The 19,354-nt window shown below is 50.6% G+C and overlaps 9 protein-coding genes across 9 annotated transcripts; 2 read left to right on the top strand and 7 right to left on the bottom strand.

Moving 5' to 3' along the window:
- Window positions 1-960: 960 nt before the first annotated feature.
- MIND_01392700 (uncharacterized protein) lies at window positions 961-2,538 on the bottom strand (the record flags this gene model as incomplete). The annotated part of the gene is made up of 9 exons (XM_037370338.1): window positions 961-1,194; window positions 1,249-1,488; window positions 1,540-1,796; window positions 1,847-1,922; window positions 1,978-2,080; window positions 2,125-2,213; window positions 2,263-2,342; window positions 2,394-2,465; window positions 2,514-2,538. The coding sequence occupies 9 exons, from the start codon at window positions 2,536-2,538 to the stop codon at window positions 961-963; spliced, it is 1,176 nt and encodes a 391-aa protein (XP_037213339.1).
- Window positions 2,539-3,231: 693 nt separating this feature from the next.
- MIND_01392800 (BTB domain-containing protein) lies at window positions 3,232-4,631 on the bottom strand (the record flags this gene model as incomplete). The annotated part of the gene is made up of 5 exons (XM_037370339.1): window positions 3,232-3,497; window positions 3,553-3,801; window positions 3,855-4,267; window positions 4,317-4,504; window positions 4,563-4,631. 5 exons carry the CDS (start codon window positions 4,629-4,631, stop codon window positions 3,232-3,234), a joined length of 1,185 nt encoding a protein of 394 aa, XP_037213340.1.
- A 180-nt stretch (window positions 4,632-4,811) lies between these two features.
- On the bottom strand, window positions 4,812-6,738 carry MIND_01392900 (Altered inheritance of mitochondria protein 9, mitochondrial; the record flags this gene model as incomplete). Its single annotated transcript, XM_037370340.1, has 4 exons — window positions 4,812-4,888; window positions 4,936-5,862; window positions 5,916-6,526; window positions 6,572-6,738. The coding sequence occupies 4 exons, from the start codon at window positions 6,736-6,738 to the stop codon at window positions 4,812-4,814; spliced, it is 1,782 nt and encodes a 593-aa protein (XP_037213341.1).
- A 480-nt stretch (window positions 6,739-7,218) lies between these two features.
- MIND_01393000 (uncharacterized protein) lies at window positions 7,219-7,632 on the bottom strand (the record flags this gene model as incomplete). Its single annotated transcript, XM_037370341.1, has 2 exons — window positions 7,219-7,410; window positions 7,459-7,632. 2 exons carry the CDS (start codon window positions 7,630-7,632, stop codon window positions 7,219-7,221), a joined length of 366 nt encoding a protein of 121 aa, XP_037213342.1.
- Window positions 7,633-7,849: 217 nt separating this feature from the next.
- Window positions 7,850-9,477, bottom strand: MIND_01393100 (Aldehyde dehydrogenase; the record flags this gene model as incomplete). The annotated part of the gene is made up of 4 exons (XM_037370342.1): window positions 7,850-8,579; window positions 8,634-9,267; window positions 9,314-9,364; window positions 9,411-9,477. The coding sequence occupies 4 exons, from the start codon at window positions 9,475-9,477 to the stop codon at window positions 7,850-7,852; spliced, it is 1,482 nt and encodes a 493-aa protein (XP_037213343.1).
- A 447-nt stretch (window positions 9,478-9,924) lies between these two features.
- MIND_01393200 (uncharacterized protein) lies at window positions 9,925-10,333 on the top strand (the record flags this gene model as incomplete). The annotated part of the gene is made up of 2 exons (XM_037370343.1): window positions 9,925-9,994; window positions 10,042-10,333. 2 exons carry the CDS (start codon window positions 9,925-9,927, stop codon window positions 10,296-10,298), a joined length of 327 nt encoding a protein of 108 aa, XP_037213344.1. The 3' UTR covers window positions 10,299-10,333.
- A 2,008-nt stretch (window positions 10,334-12,341) lies between these two features.
- On the top strand, window positions 12,342-14,115 carry MIND_01393300 (Ankyrin repeat family protein; the record flags this gene model as incomplete). The annotated part of the gene is made up of 4 exons (XM_037370344.1): window positions 12,342-12,698; window positions 12,745-12,845; window positions 12,952-13,562; window positions 13,610-14,115. The coding sequence occupies 4 exons, from the start codon at window positions 12,342-12,344 to the stop codon at window positions 14,113-14,115; spliced, it is 1,575 nt and encodes a 524-aa protein (XP_037213345.1).
- A 377-nt stretch (window positions 14,116-14,492) lies between these two features.
- Window positions 14,493-18,050, bottom strand: MIND_01393400 (General substrate transporter; the record flags this gene model as incomplete). Its single annotated transcript, XM_037370345.1, has 14 exons — window positions 14,493-14,803; window positions 14,847-14,952; window positions 15,001-15,288; window positions 15,336-15,762; window positions 15,803-15,853; window positions 15,900-16,052; window positions 16,102-16,263; window positions 16,312-16,437; window positions 16,485-16,574; window positions 16,622-16,734; window positions 16,782-17,000; window positions 17,045-17,346; window positions 17,394-17,751; window positions 17,796-18,050. The coding sequence occupies 14 exons, from the start codon at window positions 18,048-18,050 to the stop codon at window positions 14,493-14,495; spliced, it is 2,961 nt and encodes a 986-aa protein (XP_037213346.1).
- A 573-nt stretch (window positions 18,051-18,623) lies between these two features.
- On the bottom strand, window positions 18,624-19,342 carry MIND_01393500 (uncharacterized protein; the record flags this gene model as incomplete). The annotated part of the gene is made up of 3 exons (XM_037370346.1): window positions 18,624-18,987; window positions 19,035-19,214; window positions 19,272-19,342. The coding sequence occupies 3 exons, from the start codon at window positions 19,340-19,342 to the stop codon at window positions 18,624-18,626; spliced, it is 615 nt and encodes a 204-aa protein (XP_037213347.1).
- Between the last annotated feature and the right edge of the window lie 12 nt (window positions 19,343-19,354).

Below are 19,354 nucleotides of genomic sequence, written 5' to 3' on the forward strand. Positions count from 1 at the left end.
GCTCGGGCTAATGAATGGGTTCTATGGCATTCGCAGGTGGAGGTACAATACAGGAACCGAGCAAGCAGACCGAAATTTTACGGAAATCTGGGGTCACCAGGAATAATTTTGGCAACGACCAACTCGACATCTAAGCACAAATAAATCAGCCCAGCTCTTCGAAGAAGTAGATGTAGAATGGAAAAGAAGAAAGGCTCAGCGCTGCAGAAAAGCAGACTTGAAGTGATCTCATATCTCCCCCCACTTCAACCCTACACTCCTCGGCCCCAGCCAACCCAACTGTCCACTGCAGCGACAGCGAACCAGCCGTCTTCGCAAGTAACCACACGCCAACGAGCATTGACCTTGCGCTCGGACGCTTAGAACGTGCAAGAATATGCCGCCTGATGAAAAGAAAAAAACCACGTCCGGGACCACCCAACACAGAGTAGAGTAAACACCATCCGTGTGGGCTCGGCGGGGCGGAAACGACGCATTTGGCATCGGTGTGCGACTCTGCCTTTGCAGTACCGGCCATGAGCCTTGGGAAGGACTGCCAACCCCGCAAATGCGAGGAAAAAGTCGTTTGGAATGTCGGTCCAGCCTTACGATGCATCGCGGAGGGCTCTAGCGATGCATAGAGAACTTGGACGCTTTGCGGGGCTCGGCCGTCGCCAACAAGCAAGTGGAATGGGGAGCGGTTCTGAGGGGCGTGGACAGGGTTGGAGGAGAGGGAGTCGACCCTTTTACTATAACATCGTAGCCAGAAAACGAGGAAAACGACATACCAATGCCCAGTTTTATTTAGTCCTTTCCCCTTTCCAACTGTTTGAGCATTGTCGTTGGTGGTGATGAGAGAGAGAGGGAGGGGACGACGCGCACGTGCCACAAGACCAACCAGCCAAAAAATCGTCTCTGATTAGACCCAAGATTAGACCTCCAAATAAGTACAGTAAAAGAGAAGTACAAGAAAACACTATTTTACGCCATTTGAGCCCTGAGGATCTCATCGAAATTCGCACTAAGTAGACGAATCTTGTTCTTCTTGTCCTCTTCCAGCTGGATGATTTTACGCTCCAACTCCGCAATCTTGTCCTGTGATTCCTTGACTTGGATTGTCGCGTCGGCCCAGTCGAGACTCAGCATTTGATTGACACGCTCTGCATCCTCAATGTCTTGTTGCAATTCTTCATTCTCGGCACTCAGACGATCAACCTGGACTCGAGTCAGGGAAACCGTAGGACATGAAACGGATGGTTGGGTACATACATCATCCTCCCGAGCAGCGAGAATCTCGTTAGTGACGCGAAGGTTGTCACTGCGCTGCGTCAGTAGGCCGCCAAGAGTGTCGATATTATCTTTCGCTTCATCGAGTCGGATGTCCTGTTGAGCTATTTTTTCCATGGCTGCCTGCCATTCTCGCTTGTAATGCTCAAGCTCGCGACAAGTCTCCATATAGCTCATTTCCACCTTGTCATTCTGAGCCGCAACCGAAAAATCGGGTTGAATCTGCAGACATATGTGAGCTTGGTCCCGCTTTTCTTGAGAGAAAAGTCGAACAATGTCATCCATTGGAACGTCACCATCGTCTTCTTCTTCCACCTCATCAATAGGCATGAAGTCAACAGGATTGCGTGTTGGTGACTGAGGAGGTGTGGGCCAAGACCCTCCGTGACCCAAACCACCGAAGAGAAGTGCTGGAGATCGTCTTGGAGAATCATACGCCGCCGCGGGCATTGAGACTGCTTTGCGTAGCGGAGAGATTGTTGTACGTGTCGGAGAAGCATAGAAATCGCCTCGGAGGAGTCGCTCTTTGTCTATCGAGAATCGTAAGCGGTTATAGGCAGAATATTGGTGTAGTACATGCCTTTCTGCTTGTAACTCATGATAGTGTTCTGTTGATCTTCAATCGTCTCCGCCAAAGTTTGGTTGGTCTCCTGCAGCTATAATTGAACGAGCGTGAGATTACTATGATATGCAGTTGGAAGACAGACTTACCACCCTTTTGGTGGATTGGTCTGCGGGTTGAAGCATCGCTTTGACGGTCTTGACGTGTTTTGAGATGTCCTCCCCACGAGTAAGGTTTTCGACCATTCGGAATCTGCATAGTCAGCATGAAATAGGACGACATGCGGCATAGCAAACCTCTTGATTCCCGATGCAGTCAGCTGAATTCGATGGTCCAACACTACCGACTGGTGGGGACGTTTGACCGTTATGAGCCGGCGCCTGCTCTGAAGAGAGATTAGCATCAACCTAAGGGAGTTCGGAGTAAATTTTCACCAGCTGAGCAAGAACCCTGGGGACTACGTGAAGGATATAGGGTCCACGTTTCTCTCCAAGTGCGTCCGTGATCCTCTCGACTGCAAACGTTGGATAACGACCGAAGAAAAAAGGTCACAAAAAGAGCTCACCCTCGTCGACAAGCTGCTGGACACGGAGCTCGTCGGCCAACCGAGTGAGATTCGTAATAGCGAGGAGAGTCTCTAGCAGCAAGAGATGTCGATCATATAGGTGATAATGGGAGGACATACTGGTCTCATAGGATTGCCTCCCCATCTTCGAAAAGAGTCCGAGCAGTCTAATGTTAAGCTTGAGGAGTAAAGCGGCACAACACCAGGTTGTGCAAAGAACAAGTGAAGGTCAGCAAAGGTCGCATCGACCCAGGCGGCTTATGTATGATATCCCGTGTCTTTGTCTCAACATCGTAGCGCTCCTTTGTTTGCTGAAGTGCCATCGGACAAAGAATGCATTCAGCATTGAGGCTGAACGGAGAACGACGGAAAAAGCAAAGGGAGTTACCACGTGACTTCACGTCATCATGCCTTTCTCTGGCCACCGACGCCCCGTCTTTCATGCAATGCTCCTTGCCAACGCGTCGTTCTTTTACTACGTCAAGTTGAAAACAACTGCGGCAGAAAGGAATCGCACAGAGGCCCGTATTTCCGTTCTCGAGTCTGCCGTCAAGCAACTTCGGTCTGGCGAACAGCTCTCAGAAGCCGATCTTGCCCGCTTAAAGAGACTAGCCACTCCTCGGCCACTTGGTGCTATTGAAGACCAGTCGCATCGCTATGAGCCCGTATCGTGGAGGGAGATTCTGTGGGCAAACAAGCAAAAGCACGCAATAAATATGTCCGAAGAGTATCTCGATAAAGTTTGTGCTGTTTCCCATTTCAATATTTAACTCTTAAGTCTATTTATTTAGATTGCGGAAGAACTAGAGAATGCAAGACGCGAGCAACGACATTAGAGTCAAAGGTCAAAGAAAGCGTCTTCACCACCTTCATCCTCAGATGAAGGGATCAGTACGGCCCGGGATTTGGTGGGATGGACTGGGGACGGAAGGGCAGAGGTCTCCTCAACGACGACTTGAAGTTTCTGGGCCGAATGGTCTATCGCATGGGCGTCGACTTTTACCTCGTAACTATTCGTAAACTCATTTTCATCTCCAGCGTCTGAATAGAAGACTGTCGTTGCCTTGACCGCCTCGCTCCCGTAACCACTGTCCTCGTCGCTCCCTGCATCTTCACTGACCGCTTTTCCCTTTCCCTGCTTTATTTTTTTTTCCGGGACCAGAATTTCCGGTGGTGGTAGGGGTGTTTGGGGTGTCTGTTTCTGTGCCAGTTGCACCTCCTCCAGATGTCTTGTCCCCGGTGGCGGAATCGCCAGTGTCGCTGGGCTTCCCGTTTGGCTCGGGCTTTGGACCAAACCCAAATAAGGCATTGATATCGTCGGTCTTGAAGGGATCGGCGGTTGTTGTGGTTGTTGTTGCGGTGGTGGTGGGGGCGGTGGTGGTGGTGGTGGTGGTTTTGGGGGGCTCTTCTGCGACTCAGGCGTGAGTGCGACAAGAGGAGGTAGAGAAACACCGATTGCACCTGTCGGTTTGGTGGATTCGTCGTCGTCCCTGATGTTGAAGTGGTCCAGGATGATGTCCGTGAGCTCCTTCTCGCTCATTGACGCGGGAGAGGGGCTTCGCATTCCGCTCGAGGCACTGTTTCTGGCGCATTCACGGGCCCGAGTGAGGGCTATCACCGTGTGCATTCCCAGTCGAAGACCCTCTTCCACCGTCAACAGCTCTGGCCGCTCACACAGGGCAACGTAGCGTGGGACAAGGAACCTCTCGTCGACATGGAAGTCGTGGTAGAGCACAATGCGGTCGACATCCAGCATCTCCAGTTTCTCGAGTTGGCGAACACAGAGGTTCTTCACCTCAACGAAGCCCCATTTGTCCGCAAGCTCGAGAATGGTAGACCAGTCTTCAACCGTTGCGTCGTAGAGCGAGTATTTACTGCCCACCAAAGTTGCTCAGCATGATTGCGCAAAAGTGGAGCACTCACGGATTATAGAACACCCATAGCAGCTTGGAGAAAGCTTCGCTCCGAACACCCTCCAATAATATCGCACTGTCGTCCGATGTACCGAGCTTGGACGCGCCGGGCGTCGCTGGCTGCGCTAGCTGAGCCTTGAAGTAGGATGATTCCCGTTGGAAGAAATAACGATGAACCCGGAAGATCTTGTTCTCTGCCTTGATGAATCATTTCGGTATCAGTAACGGTGCTAAGAAAAGACCAGGAATGGCTGACAATGCAGTAGAGGTCACCGCCGGGTAGATAATAGTCCTCGAAACGTTGAAGGCTCATCAGCGTCGACATACACGCGGGAGGGAGGTGGAAAGGGACTGCGGTAGCGCAAGAAGGGGGGGAGGGAGACGTGGAAAGCTAGCCCTGGGCTATATACCCCCCCAACACGTGTAGTTGGCATGTTCGAAGTGAACCTCACTGTGATCTTGGTGGCGTAGGCGAACATCGAGGCATCAAAAACGACGCAAAACATCAGAAATCCCGCCGTAAGTCGGAACACGTGTTGGTAACTGTCTTCTTCTCCGCTTCGCCGACACACGCCTCACTTACTACTGGTTGAGTTGAGATTTAAACCTATGCTACTACTGGTACTCACTCTCGTCCATATCATCGTAAGGCCAATGCACATTCAGCGCTTCCCTCACATATGAATCGTCCTTCACATCCTCTGAATTTAGAACTAGATCCTTAACCTTCTTCGCGTGTGCCACAAGCTCTTCATACCGATTTGCTGGCACCCAGCCATCGCCAAGCACCTGCTCGAGCTGCTTTTGCGCCAGCTCAGCGACCTTAAGGTATTCAGCCACCTCCATCGTCGCGCGAACATCATCAGCCTCGAAGCTAATCGGACACGGGCTTGTGTTCCCCGTTAACACATCCCAGTCTTCTACTACTTGCATCAGCGCCGTCTTAAACTCGTTGGTGTCCCCCTCCCAGTTGCGCGATGAATGCACAAAAAGGGAGCGGCAGAGCGTATTTCTCTGGCCAAACGATTGGACGATCAGGTTGAAGTGCGGCTCGTTGTGCACCGCAGCGTTGGCAATGTAATGGTAATGGACAAGGCGGTGACGGTAGAGCTCGTGTTCAGCGTTGCGCTCCATTTCATCCATCAATTCGATGTTGGCTGGTAGCGACGGCTCATCCCAAACGGGGTCATCGTGATTCTGGAATTGGGGAGGGACACCAGCAAGAAGAAATTGAGGCAATATCGGGACGTGATGCCAATCAATCAAGCTCTTGATGGTCAGAGTGCCGTCGTCAGACTGAGACACGATAATATTGTAGGATTTGAGGTCAAGATGCCGGATCCCAAAGCGCGTGCTAGCAGGCTCGGGGGGGAGAAGGAATGGCGCAACAAGTAGATAGCGTTGCAGGTTTTGAATGTAGTCTGAAGGATCCTGCTTTTGGTATCCATATGCCTCCCGTCTCCAACGTCGAAAGGGCAAAAGAGGCTGACCAAAACGCTCCACAAATGCAAGTTCATTGGTTGCCCTTCCCAGCAATGAGGCTTCGGCCGTGAGGTCTATGGTTTCTAGTCAGGCGCAAGTAATAACTGAAGCGAGTTGATTGCCTCACAGGGTCCTACATCTTGCGCAAGCGTCGGGCGTTTGCCTTTCCACATGGTCGCGCGTATGTCAGGTCCAACGGAGAAGGATGTTCCCTCCAACGGCACGCCAGATGCGGATACAGCCTCAAGATCCTTCGTATAATAAAGGCCACCACCCGCGGGAAATTCGAGCGACATCATAGTCGCCTCCAGCTTCGCAATCTGACGAGTAACCGAAGAAATCTGTGGTTCCGAGAGTGTCGACCAAAAGGAGCCCAAATCGCTACCCTCGACGAATTCCATTAAGATGTATTCAGTCTCCGCTTCATTTTCAGTGGTGGGCGAGTAGCCGTAAACTTGAGGGGTGGGAATGCCCTGCGTCCGAAGGTAGTCCATGGTCGCGACCTCGCTTGCGACCATGAAGTAGCGAGGGAGAGAAATGGGGTACGGAATCCTCGCGACCATTTTGAAGCCGTCGCGCATAGTGATGAGCAAAACGCGGTTGTAGCCACCCTCAGCAAGCTTTCGGATGTCTTGAACATCATCGGGAGTGCGTTGGACAGAGCTTGCAGCGGATTTGAGCAGACCACGGACATTAAAAACACGCTTGCGCTCCGCCAGGCGAAGAGCATCATTAAAACTGGTTTATGAGCTGATGGTCCATGTAAGGATATTGCTCACTCACAGCCAACGCCCTTCAGTATAGTCAAACAGGTCCGAGTTGGCAACCTGAGATGAAGACGAGTGTTGTTGGCGGTTGGAGGGGTAAATGCCTCGGCACAAATTACATAGCTTCAAACCCGAGTATCGCATGCTTGAACCTCGGACGCTCCGCGCCACCACGCCGAACATGGCTCAGGCTGCCCCAAGTGATACTTGAAATAGTCTGACTCAGGCGTCGATGCTTGGAGTTCTGAATTACGCCACGTTCAGTTTATTGCCTTTGGTGTTTTTCATCAGCAAATGAACGAACTCTCCGAGGTGGACTCACAGGAGTCGCAACCAACATGACGGCAAAACTAGTGGGAGTCACTGCACGATCACGTGGCATTTGACAGCGAGATAGCGAAACGATATATATTTAACCAACTCCCAGTCCCTCGCTATCCTTTGTCACTTGTCAATCGCCATTGTAGCATGAATAATGGGCCTCGTTTTCGAGCTTGGCCTGGCGGAATGCGTTCGTTTGGATAATGTCGAAGTTCTCAATACTGACATTTGGGCCTCACTGCACTCATGATGCCAGTGTGCAAAACTTGACCAATGCAGTTTACATAGCAATACAATTACTGGTAAGTGGATACAATATGCCAATATTTATACGTATCATGCTCAGGGTTTGTTTATTTCTTGTTGGGCTTCACCCTTATCATGCCGGAGGTTGCCTTTGGCCTGCTGTGTCTTGTCGCCAGTCATGGCTCCCCAGACAGCCTCGCCCTTGCCGTGCATACGGTCCGTGGCGCCCTCTACGTATTCGTGGGCCTGCGCGGCTTTATATTCGGCTTCACCGGCAGCGTGCTCCTCCTGCAAGCGCATTAAAACTTGGAGAAGTAACCAAAATTAGAGGTAAACATGCCTTTCCAGACTTTTGCCATGATTCGAGACCTGTGGCATTGCCAATCGCCTCAACGATGTTGCCCTTGGTCGAGTGGTATTGACCAGTGGTCTTGCTGCAAGGAAGGATAAGATACCAACACAACGGGGAAGGGAAATAACGCACTTGTAGGTAGAGTTATCGGAAGACATGTTTCAAGTTGTGAAAGTGGTTGTGGTTCGAGTGGATGTGGATGTGTTTGTTATCTGTAACCGCACGCTTCGTCCCTTATATACCGGCTCTGGAGGCAAATACATCATCGATTGCGTAGTTCGGAGCGTGCACCGATGACGATGCGCGGGTGGAGTACATCATGTGAGCGTGTACGATGACATCAAGATGACTAACACTTGACAAGAACCTCAGCGCTCAGCCGGAAGGCTGCCCATACTTCACCATAGCGTCCGCAATCTTCTTGAGAGTTTCCGGAGAAGCGTTCTGGTTTGGCAGCATCATGAACATCCCACCACCATTGTCCATCATCTTCATTCCCTCCGGGCCACAAATCTCCCCCATCATCTTGAACATCGCGCCCAATTCGCCAATCGGATTCTCGTCGACACGCATCCGCCACAGGCCGTGTTTCGCGTAGGCAGGGCTCTCTGGGTCCAGCAGCTCCTCAACCTCATGTTGATCGTTGTACTCTTCTGACCAGGGCTGGCGGATTACGCGTTCCGCCCATTTACTCGCGTTCTCGCTGTCCCCCAGGCAGATATAGGCTTCCATAATCGTATGGGTCGCAATGCAGTACAATTCAAAGTACTCCAAGCCTTCTTTTTCGATGAGGTCAAGCACCTCGGTTGACTTTTTAATCAGCCAGTCGTCGGGCAATTGTCGATTGGCAGCCCATGCTGAGATGGTTGGGATGAAGCTGCCGATCATGGAACGACGTTTATCGCTTTCTGTGGTTGGGTCGGTGCAGACAGAACACGCGCAAGTGACATCGTATGGTTTGAGTGCTTCTTGTCGTTGCGTTTTGCTGCATAACACGTCGACATACTGCAATGTCAGCTCTTCTCCTTCAGCAATATCACGAACGGCATAAAGCCGATAGGCTAGCATCGCTTTGTCAAGGGAAAAAGCGGTGTTTGGAGCGCAACTGGGAGGAAGGAATCAACCAATGAAAAACAGAAACTCGGAAAATGAAACCTACCTGTGATTGAGACGCGATATATTCTCGCAAATCACGGAATACGCCCCCATTCTGAACTCCATCTCCGTTTTGGGTTGTGCTCCAGGCTGAAGACCCGGGAGACCGAACCCATTTGTCCTAATTCTGCCAACTATCGGCCCCGATCCATCCGTCATATGGCAGTTATGGAGACTCATGAATGCGGCCTGCCGTTCTTCTGTCATTCGATTCACGGACACTTCTGCAATACGCTCGAACGTGTTCAGCGAGTGCTGAACCACCTGAGCCGGCGAAAAATGCTCAGGAGCAGTGGCCCGAACGGCTGCCGGTGTGATCAAGAGTGGGCGCTCATAAAGGATAATTTCGCCTTGTTTGATGTTGCGGGTGCTGAAGAGACCCATTCCTTTGCCAGGAGAACGCGCAACACGAAAAGCAGGACAGGTGGGCATCGGCGGAAGTGGTTTAGGGAACCCCGGTGTCTTCAAAATGATATCTTTGCTCTCGGGCAGCAACACACATTCTGTCTGGGGTTCGTCGCGCAGCTGTATCCCGGGGAGAGTGGTCCAGACGTAAGCGAAAGAATCCGGCGGAAGTTCCATCTTAGATCCGTTGAGCAAAATATTGAGTGGTGTTTCGTAGCCTTTGGGAATTTCAACTGTGAAGATATTAACAACAAGCGCTTGGATATGAAGTCGACAGACCTGGCTTATCGAGCGCTGCATAGGGAAATTGAGTGGGCACAGGGTCGAGACCTTTCTTTCGTCAAAACGTGAACATAGCAATGGAGGCAGAACACACCCGAGTTATTTGTCGAGGCAACAGGGCGCTCTTTTGCTGGCTTGGAGTTGAGAAAGCCCCGCTTCATCGTGGTCGGAAGTAAGACGGTAAGGCGAAGGCTTCCTTGCCCACTTTTTTACGTTTAACCGTCGATTCGAAGCCTTACTCGAAGACTCGACATGCTTGATAGCGCCTCACAAACGACGGCCCGTTCGATTTGTGTAGCAACCAGGAGTGATTGCTCGTCACGACGCCTTGGCTGCGTTAAAGGTCCTAAGGAGTAGCAGGTCAATAGCAGGTCAACGTTGCTGCGGAGGTCACGTGGCCGTGGGCTCGTCGTCTTGGACTTCAAATCTGTGGCCATTCCAACTTGAACCAGTCATGCTCTGTGGTTGTATCGAGCAACCGCGCTGTCTATACCAGCTTAAATCTTGATTCTGGCGCTATTAGGCTTTAGCCATGTCAAGCCATTAACAAGGCTTCGAATCGACGGATAAACGTAAAAACTGGTAAAGAAGCCTTGCTTCCGACCACAATGAGACGGGGTTTGCTCAACGTCAGAGAATGCCTCCTTGGTACCCTCTTTGCATCGAGGAGTGCCCTTGGTACGACCTACCGCCGTTATTATATTCACTATCTGACGAAGAGAAAGGCCCCAACCCTCCCCAACGCTATGGAAGCAAGATAAACTTTGCAAAGAGAAGATACAGCGGCAGCGACGACTCTCAAAGAATGTTGGCCTATGTCATGACAACTCTCCCTCGAATTCCCGACAACCCAATACGGAATGCATCTTGGTGCCCGAAAGCAAACAGATACTTTTGCAGACACCTGGATTCCCCACACCACTTCCTCCGGCTCCTATCTGTCCTGCTTTCCGCGCTGCGCCTTCTCCCGGTACACTGTTAGCCAGTGCCAGCATCGCTACCGATAGCTCTTCAACTAGGAGCCCTTCTCACTCGTGTTGTTGTTCCTACCATGATCATGATGATGGAAGGTTGAGAGAGCAGTTTGTCAGCGTCAATGACATTGTTGAAAATCTGATGGCCGGCGGCAAAAATGTTTTTGTGACTCGGCAATGACGAGCACGCGTTCTTCCGACACCATTTCAATGCCCCAAATAACGCGTCCGCAGTCCTTCACTCCCCACCATGATCATCCTCGAACCTGACACACCCAAGAGCGCTTCAGACACAGAGGCTTCAGCTTCAACGCGTCTGAATCGTGAGCCTGGTGCCGCTGCTAGCCTCCCTGTTTTCTTTGAATCTGGTTTATACCCGATGCCGCCTCCCTATATCTCTTATCAAGATTCTTCTCCGCCTCCCACACCCTTAACACCACTCCTTTCGCGTCGAAAATCGCTGCTTCATAAACGCAGGAGGCGACAACGGCGAATTCTTGTCTTTATCTCAGTCATACTGAACGGTTTTTTGTTTATCTTGCTCCTTCACGCTATAAGGGCCACAGAAGACGACCATACAACCATCCATCATCCCGAAAACAGCGAGCCTGTGAGTGTTCTCGTAGTCAAAGCTACAACTGAGCTTATCGTATAATATGCAGCATGGACATGAAAGACCCATTGTACCAGTAACCCCAGATGCCCACATTGGCCAATGCATACAACCGGCATCATGGTCAAACTCTACAAGGCTGCCTCCCAATGCAGAATTTGTTTACGAGTCGACCGCCCGATTCCGCTTTCCAGACCCCACGACACTTATGTTTCTCGTTTCACAAGGAGCCCATGCTAGCGGGCGTTTTGAGGCCATCGCGTCCAGCGACGACCACCCTCATATCATTCTGACGGCCCGGTTTCACTCATCGGAGGTTCGCAATCGGGCAAATGTGTGCTGGATGGAACGCAAGACCTCCGCTGTCCACGGTACTGGTCTCGGTATTTTCGTAAGTCTTTGCGAAGAAGCCCGGGACACTATATTGAGCAGCTGATTAGACTCCCGCACCCTTTGACAGACAACAAGCAAACGACAAACTCGAGTTCGACATTACTCTATATCTCCCCACGACTCCTCGTGGTTCCTTGCTACCGGTGTACAATCTGGAGACCCGGCTTCCCTCGTTCACGCATACCCTCAATGCCCTTCGGAATGTTATTGAATTTGATCATCTACATCTTGAAAGCAAGAACCAACCCATACTAGGCGACGTACGTAATCTTCACGATGAGTTTTCAGAGTCTTAGTTTTCCACAGCTGTTTGCGCGAAATGCAACGCTAATTACATCTAACGCGCCCATCGAGGGCAAATTCGACGCGTCCACTCATCTGAGTCTCATAACATCCAACGCGCCAATTGATGCGACCGTCAATCTTCACAGCATCAACATTTTTCAAACCACGGAACTCGTTGTACAGACCCGAAACGCGTATGTTCTCTAGCAAACACTCCGACCTTTCCCTCATTCTTCCGGACAGTCCACTCGAAGCAGTCATCAACCTGTTCACCTCCGCTGCCTCTGGCGAGGGCGGTAAATTCAACATCTCCACCCATACTTCCGACGCACCCCTTGTCGTGTCCTTCCCCACATCACCCGCCCACTCCACGCTGTTTTTCAACGGCGTGACCTCCAACTCGCCCGCCAACATCTGGCTGAACCACGCTTTCGAAGGCGACTTTGCCCTTGTCTCAAACATGGTCTTTGTCGACCGCCGTCCGTTCCTCGACCCCCAGCGCCTTCGCTCTGTCCTCTACGGCGATCTGAAGAATGGCATGGTGCTTGGCACCGTGACGTGGAAACTGCCGATTTTCAAGAGCAAAACACTGGGGTCGGTCAAAGTGACGACGTCGAATCATATCCTAAAGTTATTTGTATAATATCTGTCTGTACTCCAATTGTACTAGCACCCTTGTAACATCAGCTGCACTTGCTCAAGAACAACTCGTCACTTCGATTGCACGTGACCGCGACTCTTCCTTTCTTTCCGCACCACCATGTCTTCGTCGCTGAACAAAGACGAACTGACGATAAGCACAGAGATTGAGGACCACGACTCTTATCCGCACGCGATGCAAATGATTTCCGTTACCGCCAGACATTCCAAACACGAAACTGTTGCCTCATTAGTGGCATGGCGGCTCGTTCGGTCGCGCTTTGGCGACGGTTTCCTGCAAATGCTTGACGAGGACCACGAAGAGCTCCACCAGTTCTCGACTACACTCTTTGACAAGTATGGCCGCGTTCAGCAACATCTAATCGAGCCAGGATACCACAGCGGAAGTGGGTGTTGGGGAAAGGAGTTGAACGTTGGCAACTTGTTCTACATCTTCTCGGTCTCTGTGAAGGAGCCCGTGGGTACTCTCTCTGATTTTTTCAACGATACTTACTAGATTTCAGTTTTCGTGGTCAAGGAATAGGCTCGTGGATCCTCGACAAGTTCCTGCATTCGGACAATATCCAAGAACAGGACATCGTAACTTGCTGGCCGTCGCCCATGGGTATGGAAGGCGCGCTCTGGGAGGAGACCAAGAATCATCGGGTAGCATTCTTTCGCAAGGTGTGGTCTACCTTTCCTCTCCTTCGCTAGTAATAAATCGCTCTCAGAATCACTTCCGTCGCATTGGACGCACTGTTTTTTTTCGGCTATTCGTCAAACAACAACCACCCATCTCGTCGTATCCCCGTTGAAGAAGATGTTCCAGCACTGGATGACAACTACGGCGCCGTCCCCGACCCTGACAGAACGAGACTCGAATTTCCGCTGCATGCTGCTATCCATGACAAATCAAGCCAGGTCGCCGATACGATTCAGTCCTACTATGACAACGATCCATCCAGTGTCCATGCATCTGACGCGAATGGCTTCACTCCCCTTCATATTGCAGCGGGACGAGCTAATGTTGTCGCGGTCCGCAAGCTTCTGAGCTGGGACATGCGTGCAGACCTTGTGAATGTAGGGAATGTGAACGGTGTGACCCCTCTGGAATTGCTGAAGCTGACCATGCGCTCCGACCGCGACTTTTCGGAGACGATCCTGGATAACTGGAAAGGGTACTCGGTCGATTCGCTTGAAGCAGAGTTTCTACTCAAACAAGGGATGGGTTTGCCGGTCGAAGGCACGCTTGAACGGCATATCGAGAAGAGCCGGTATGGCTGCACTTGTGGCGGATGTATAGGCGGCTGGATGTCACCTCGCATGCGTTTTCAGTTGATGTGTAAGTGCTCCCAGTGAAGCTCCTTTCTTGCTCTGATCCTCTCACAGGCCAAGCGGGTTATGCGAAAGATGTGATGCCAGACCAATACCGCAGTTTCAAGCGCGGCCAGCCTGCCGACCTCGATGACTGCCTCCTCATGTACTCCGAGTATATTCCCCGTCGCTTCCAGTCTGACTTCTTCCTCTCGTTCTACAAGGGCTACTGTGAGCTGTTCAGCATCGTATACGACCTTCTCGAGTCCACGCCCGAAATACTCTCGGCGGCGGCTGTCGGCGCCCGTTTCTTGTTCAACTCCGGTTTCTATTTCCAAAAGGGCGGTAGAGTCGAGTTTGTTTTCGACGCCATAACCGATGCGGCCTACCAGCAGTCTGCGCTCGGCGACGGCGAGCACGAAAACACGTTTGAGGATAACGAGAGCTGGACGGGCCTCCCGACTTGCGCCAACGATCTCGAGTTCCGTTTGGTCCGTTCGATGCTGGGCTTGAATCCAAGAGAGGAGTGGGGCCCTTATAATGGCGATAGCGGCCATTTCGATTCTGATTCTGACTGGTAAACAAGACCATCCGCCATGTCTGCTTTCAAAAACAAGGGTACTCTTACACCAACGCGGATTCAGCCCGCCATACGGACATAGATCATTGACACTTCCAAGTTCAAACTTCACTATCGTCACTGCATAATCAGTTGTGTTCATTTGGACCACAAAACCGTTGACAATCACTGAATAAATCCACTCCCCTTCCAATACTTAACCCACGCGTCTACTTGGACTTTAGTCACACTTGCATCCCTGAAGACCATTTCCCCCGTGGTAGCGAACACAGCGGTTTTGGAACCTAAGAAACGAGGCCAGATACGGCGGAAAACATTGAGAAGCGAAATGCCGGGCTAAACAGGCGTTAAACGACAACATGAAGGCAAAAGAGAGACCTAGGTGCTGACCAGAGCCTTTCTGTCAATTGCGCCTTGGAGACCGAGCTTTTCAAGCTCCGCGAGCCAATCGTCAAACGGAATTAGCTCCAGTGTCTTGTCAAACTGCAAGGCGATAGCCTCGCATAAAAACTGAGCCACAGTAGCCCATGCCACAGGTTGGGGGTGTACAAAGTTGTGCATGGCGGGTGCGGACGGCGTTGTTGCAAATAGCAACTCTACAACCTTGGTTGCACAGGTATACGGGTCAATCCAATCAACATTCTCATCCGGAGTAAGTAAGGGTTTTAGTTGGATTGAATCACTCACCCCTTCAGCCAACGGCAACTTTCCCATTGTTATACTGGTTCTGACCAAGATCGGCAGCCAATCCGTCGTTGTCCATGCGCCTGTTGAGCGAGAGCCACATATTTGACCCAACCGTACACAACTGCCACTTAAATCGCTTGCAACGAACGATCTGACGACAATATCAGTATTGTCCCATTTCAAATTTCTTCGTGTTCACCTGCTCCGCGACGAACTTGCTCTCCCCATATCCCGTGCTCGAGCTACAATCACACGTCTCGATATCCGACAACGGCAAGAAATCTTCGGGACAAGGTCCTCTTCCGAAGTCCCATGAAAAGGCAGACATGATGGACGACATGAACAAAAAACAAGGTGTTCGTTTTCCGGAGAGTGCGAGATCGACTAGATTTCGCGTAGCTTGGAGATGAGGCTCGAAAGAGGCCAACGACGCATTGAAGTCGATTGACCAGGCGTTGTGGATTATATGAGAAACAGAGGCTTTTAACTGTCGAAAAGGTGAGATGAGCATTAGCGAAATATCATGTCGCTCACTTCTTTATACAGCCCAACATCAACGCCCAGGTCAGGCTCATGGGCATGAGCCTCAATGAACACGAGCTTCTGTGCATTCAAGCCAGTTATGTCTAGTCCACGCACGTGGAACGCATCGGCCTGTCGTTGCAAGGAGCCTTTGGTGTGCATGGGCCGATTCAACGCATATATTTTTGTGATTCGCGGATCTTGGAGTAATTGTGACAGTATTTCTGAGCCCAGGCCTCCAGTTGAACCGGTCAAGAGGACTGTTACAATTTCCACATTGGCGATAGTCGTAGAAGAGGGGATTAGATTCGCTGTGTACCGGTCGAAGAGTGCTTGGATACGGGTAGATGTGTTTTGCTTCTCAACGAGGCCGGAAATTGCGTCGACGAGGAACGAGGCTAGTCCCAAGATCTCTGGGTATGTGTAGACAAGGTTTGGGCTTAAGGTGTCCGCGATTTCGTTTATTTGTGCTATATGACTTGCTTTTCAGCGCGGCTATGACACGTAGACGAAGAATAGTCGCGCTGAGGCTGCAAACTGGTTTGAAAAACGCAGGGGTCCAAGAGTAGAATATACCTATCGAATCCTTGCTCGAATATGTTGCTCTCGGGCATGATTGCTTGGGGTACAAGATCAGACGCGAGTTGAACAAGCCACAATGAAATTGAAGCCTTTGTTGGAACAACAGGGAATTCGGAGGCAATCGAGTGAGCGGCGATGGCTTCATAACTGAGGGGAACCATCAGCCAAGAAAAACGAAACACGTGGGTGTGATTACATGGCCTCGATTTCTTCTGCATATACTTCCAATGCAGCAGCCCGCATAACCGTTCCTTTCGCGGCTCGCGGCAAAGGCTTTACTAACCCCACAATAATGATCATTTCCTTGAAAATACGACTGAACTTGGGTGCAATGTCGTTGGCTTCAGAGATAATCGGCCTGAAAGAAAAATTCAAAACCAACTAGGTCATGCAGGATTGTATCTACCAGAGCTTGTTGCGGAGCTCAGCAACTTGCACTGGGTCTTCAATATCAATTTGATACTGCGGAGTCAGTTCGATGAGGATCCCAGTACAGTCATGGCCGTGGCCAAACATCACAGAACCATTTACACTAAGCTTGCCTTGAGTAATTTCAGGGCAAACACGATGTAGACGTACAGGGCACTGCTGTTGATGATCTCTTCGATGGGTTGAGGCACCGTTTTCTCCCCCGTTGTGTGTACAATGACGTCGTTTGCCCGACCGAGACTATCTCACGAATGAGGATTTATGGGACACAACTCAAAATGACGGACACCAACATTTTCCAGAGATGTTTCTTCGTTGGGTGCTGCATAAAGAGGTCAGATGTGGCAAATCCTTTGACACCGTCAAGATTTTCCACGCTAGGCTGATGATTTGACGTTGTCTGTTGTATACTCAGCCGTTGGAAGATGAGGTGACAGAGAAACACACCAGAACATGGCATTCAAAGGTCTCATTGCCACGAGGTATCCAACGCACTGTTGCGCGATCCAGAATACGGAACCATTCCCAGTCCAATTCGTCTCCAGGCAAGGGGAGAAGAGAGCTGATGCTCCCGAACTCGGTCATTCCGTAAACGCTTCGCAGGTTGATGCCCGCCTCCACATATCGTTGGCCGATGCGAGGGGGCAGAAAACCGCCGGAATAGCACTGCGAGAGTTGGTTTGGGGCAACCTCAAGGCGAATATACGTACGACCAGTTCATACTTTCTCAGAAGCTCCATTGACTCTGGAGATTTTGCCCACGCGATCAACAGAAATGGAAAGGTGAATATGACCTTGCAATTTGTTTGCTGGGCGTGATGCAGGATGTTGTCTGGCGTTGGTATCATGGGGACCTGCTCTCGAGACATCGCAGTTGGTGGGAATACAGCCGCTGGAATGTTGGCGAAGATGGGTTGCAGGAGATGTCCAATCAGGCCCGCGAGATGGAATGCAGGCAGATGCATGGTTGCGATGGGGTGAGAGAAGTAATTTCGCATTTCCGTTACTTGGCCTGGGTTGCATTAGGCAGGCGATGCAGAAAAGGAAAAAAATATATACCAAGATTGGCACGCTGCATTATTCCTCGGTGAGAATGCAGAATGGGCTTGGGGAACCCCGTCGAGCCGGAAGAATGCAGAATAAGGCAGACATCGTCTAACTTGAAGGCACTTTCAGTCGGATACAGCTCGCAGATGTCTTGAGCCGTTTCGATTCCAAGGTGCGGATAGAGTTGATGAATTGACGGCATTTCCTCGAAGTCAACCACGAAGTCAGAGTCAAGCTTGCTTATCTCTTCTTTGGTGGCTTGAATGAGAGAGCGAAGGGTAATGCATGTGGAAAGAACTCTGTGGCATGCGTTTTTCACGATGAGTAGGGCAATGGCAGGTGGGGAATTCCGATGTGAGATGGGGAAAGGCTATGAAATGTGAGCAAGCAGCCTATGAAGCAGTCTCTCCTCACAGTTTGAGTTGCCCGAATAAGCCCCACTATTACAGCTTGCCACAGTATGGTGTCAGACAAAGCGATGATAGCCACGACATCCCCGTCCTTTCCAACATTGCCAGGACGGAGCAAATGGGCAGCGCGATGAGTAGCACGACCATATTCGAGATGATTAATCGTCACCAGCTGGTCTGACTGCGTGTAGACGAATACGGATCCGCTGGGGTTCATGTTCATGGAGTCATCGACGATTTTGTGGGCAAAGGTCTCCATGGTACTCGTTGGACGCTTGCAAGCGCTAGCCTGAGAACGAGCGCCATTTCATTGTCATGATGGAGGCCCACAAAAGAAGATCCACACATCTAAAAACACGGCGTTCAACCAAGCTGACACCCAAAAGCCTGACTCCAATGCGAAGGGGTTGAAGACGACGGCCTTGTCATGAATAGGAGGACAAAGATCTCCCAGACTTGTTCAAGTCAGACTGAGAGCGCCCAGTCTGTAGCATCGATGCAGAGTGGAGAAAGTATCTCAAAAGTATCTTCGACTCGGAAGGAAGTCGAAGCCCAGTGAAAAGTCGGTGTCACCAAATGGGATCAAACGGGCTCAGTAGCGCTCAGTTCTCATAGCCTGTCAAGTCAATGTGATGATTTGAGATGTAACACGACTTACTTGTTGACACTCACATTTGGTCCCATTATACGGTCGGCCGGAAGGCCAAGGTTACTTTTTGATTTTCATCTTGGTGTCTGCTGATGCATCACACCGGTACCCAAGCATCTTAGTTATAACTTGTCATTGTTTGTACGAGTAGTACTGAGCATAATCCAACAAATTCTTGTCTTGCTACTGAAGCTTGGCCAACATTGAAGTAAATATATCCCAGCCATTTGCCACGCTGAGCGTCGGGCACCCCAGCGCTTGGTAGACTGCTGTTGCCTGGACATTGAAAGAAGCCGGAACCCATCTCATACACTCTTCGCGCGATTTAGGAAGCCGTGTGCGGAGCTCATCAACAACATCCTTGGGTACCTTGATTCCAGCATGAGTGAGGCCGTACTGGACCAGGTTCTCGTATACATCCCTTGGACAGACGCCGGACGGAAGAATCTTCTCTTTCTGCTTTCGGACTCGATGGCCATTCCAATATCGGATGAATGTGTCGATGGCTTGCTTAACGATCTTGGGCCAAAGCCACTTGAACAAGAGCCTGAAAATAGAGTCAGAAGGGCACAAAGCATTCAAGTTAGTACAAACATATGTAACTCAAGACCAATGTTGATGATACTGTCGCTTCGACCAGAAAGAATTACCGCCTTGAGATCATGACCAGTGAAATGTAACAATTGACTCCAGATTCCCTCAATGGGCAAGTTATCAGTACTCTTCAGGGAAACAACACCAGGAATGTCAGCGTTGGCAGGGGTGTATGTTGCACTAGCAAATTAGGTCAGACACGATGTACAGCTAGACTCGGAGCACCACATGACACACCGTAAAAATCCATGAATATCTCCCATATATTGTGTCTCTGTTCCACCATCCACTGTAAGCTGAATAGGCATGTCTAGAGTGCA

The sequence above is a fragment of the Mycena indigotica genome, assembly GCF_014461135.1.
Source record: "Mycena indigotica strain 171206Taipei chromosome Unknown Mind.scaff0017, whole genome shotgun sequence".
In the NCBI taxonomy this organism is placed as follows: Eukaryota; Fungi; Basidiomycota; class Agaricomycetes; order Agaricales; family Mycenaceae; genus Mycena; species Mycena indigotica.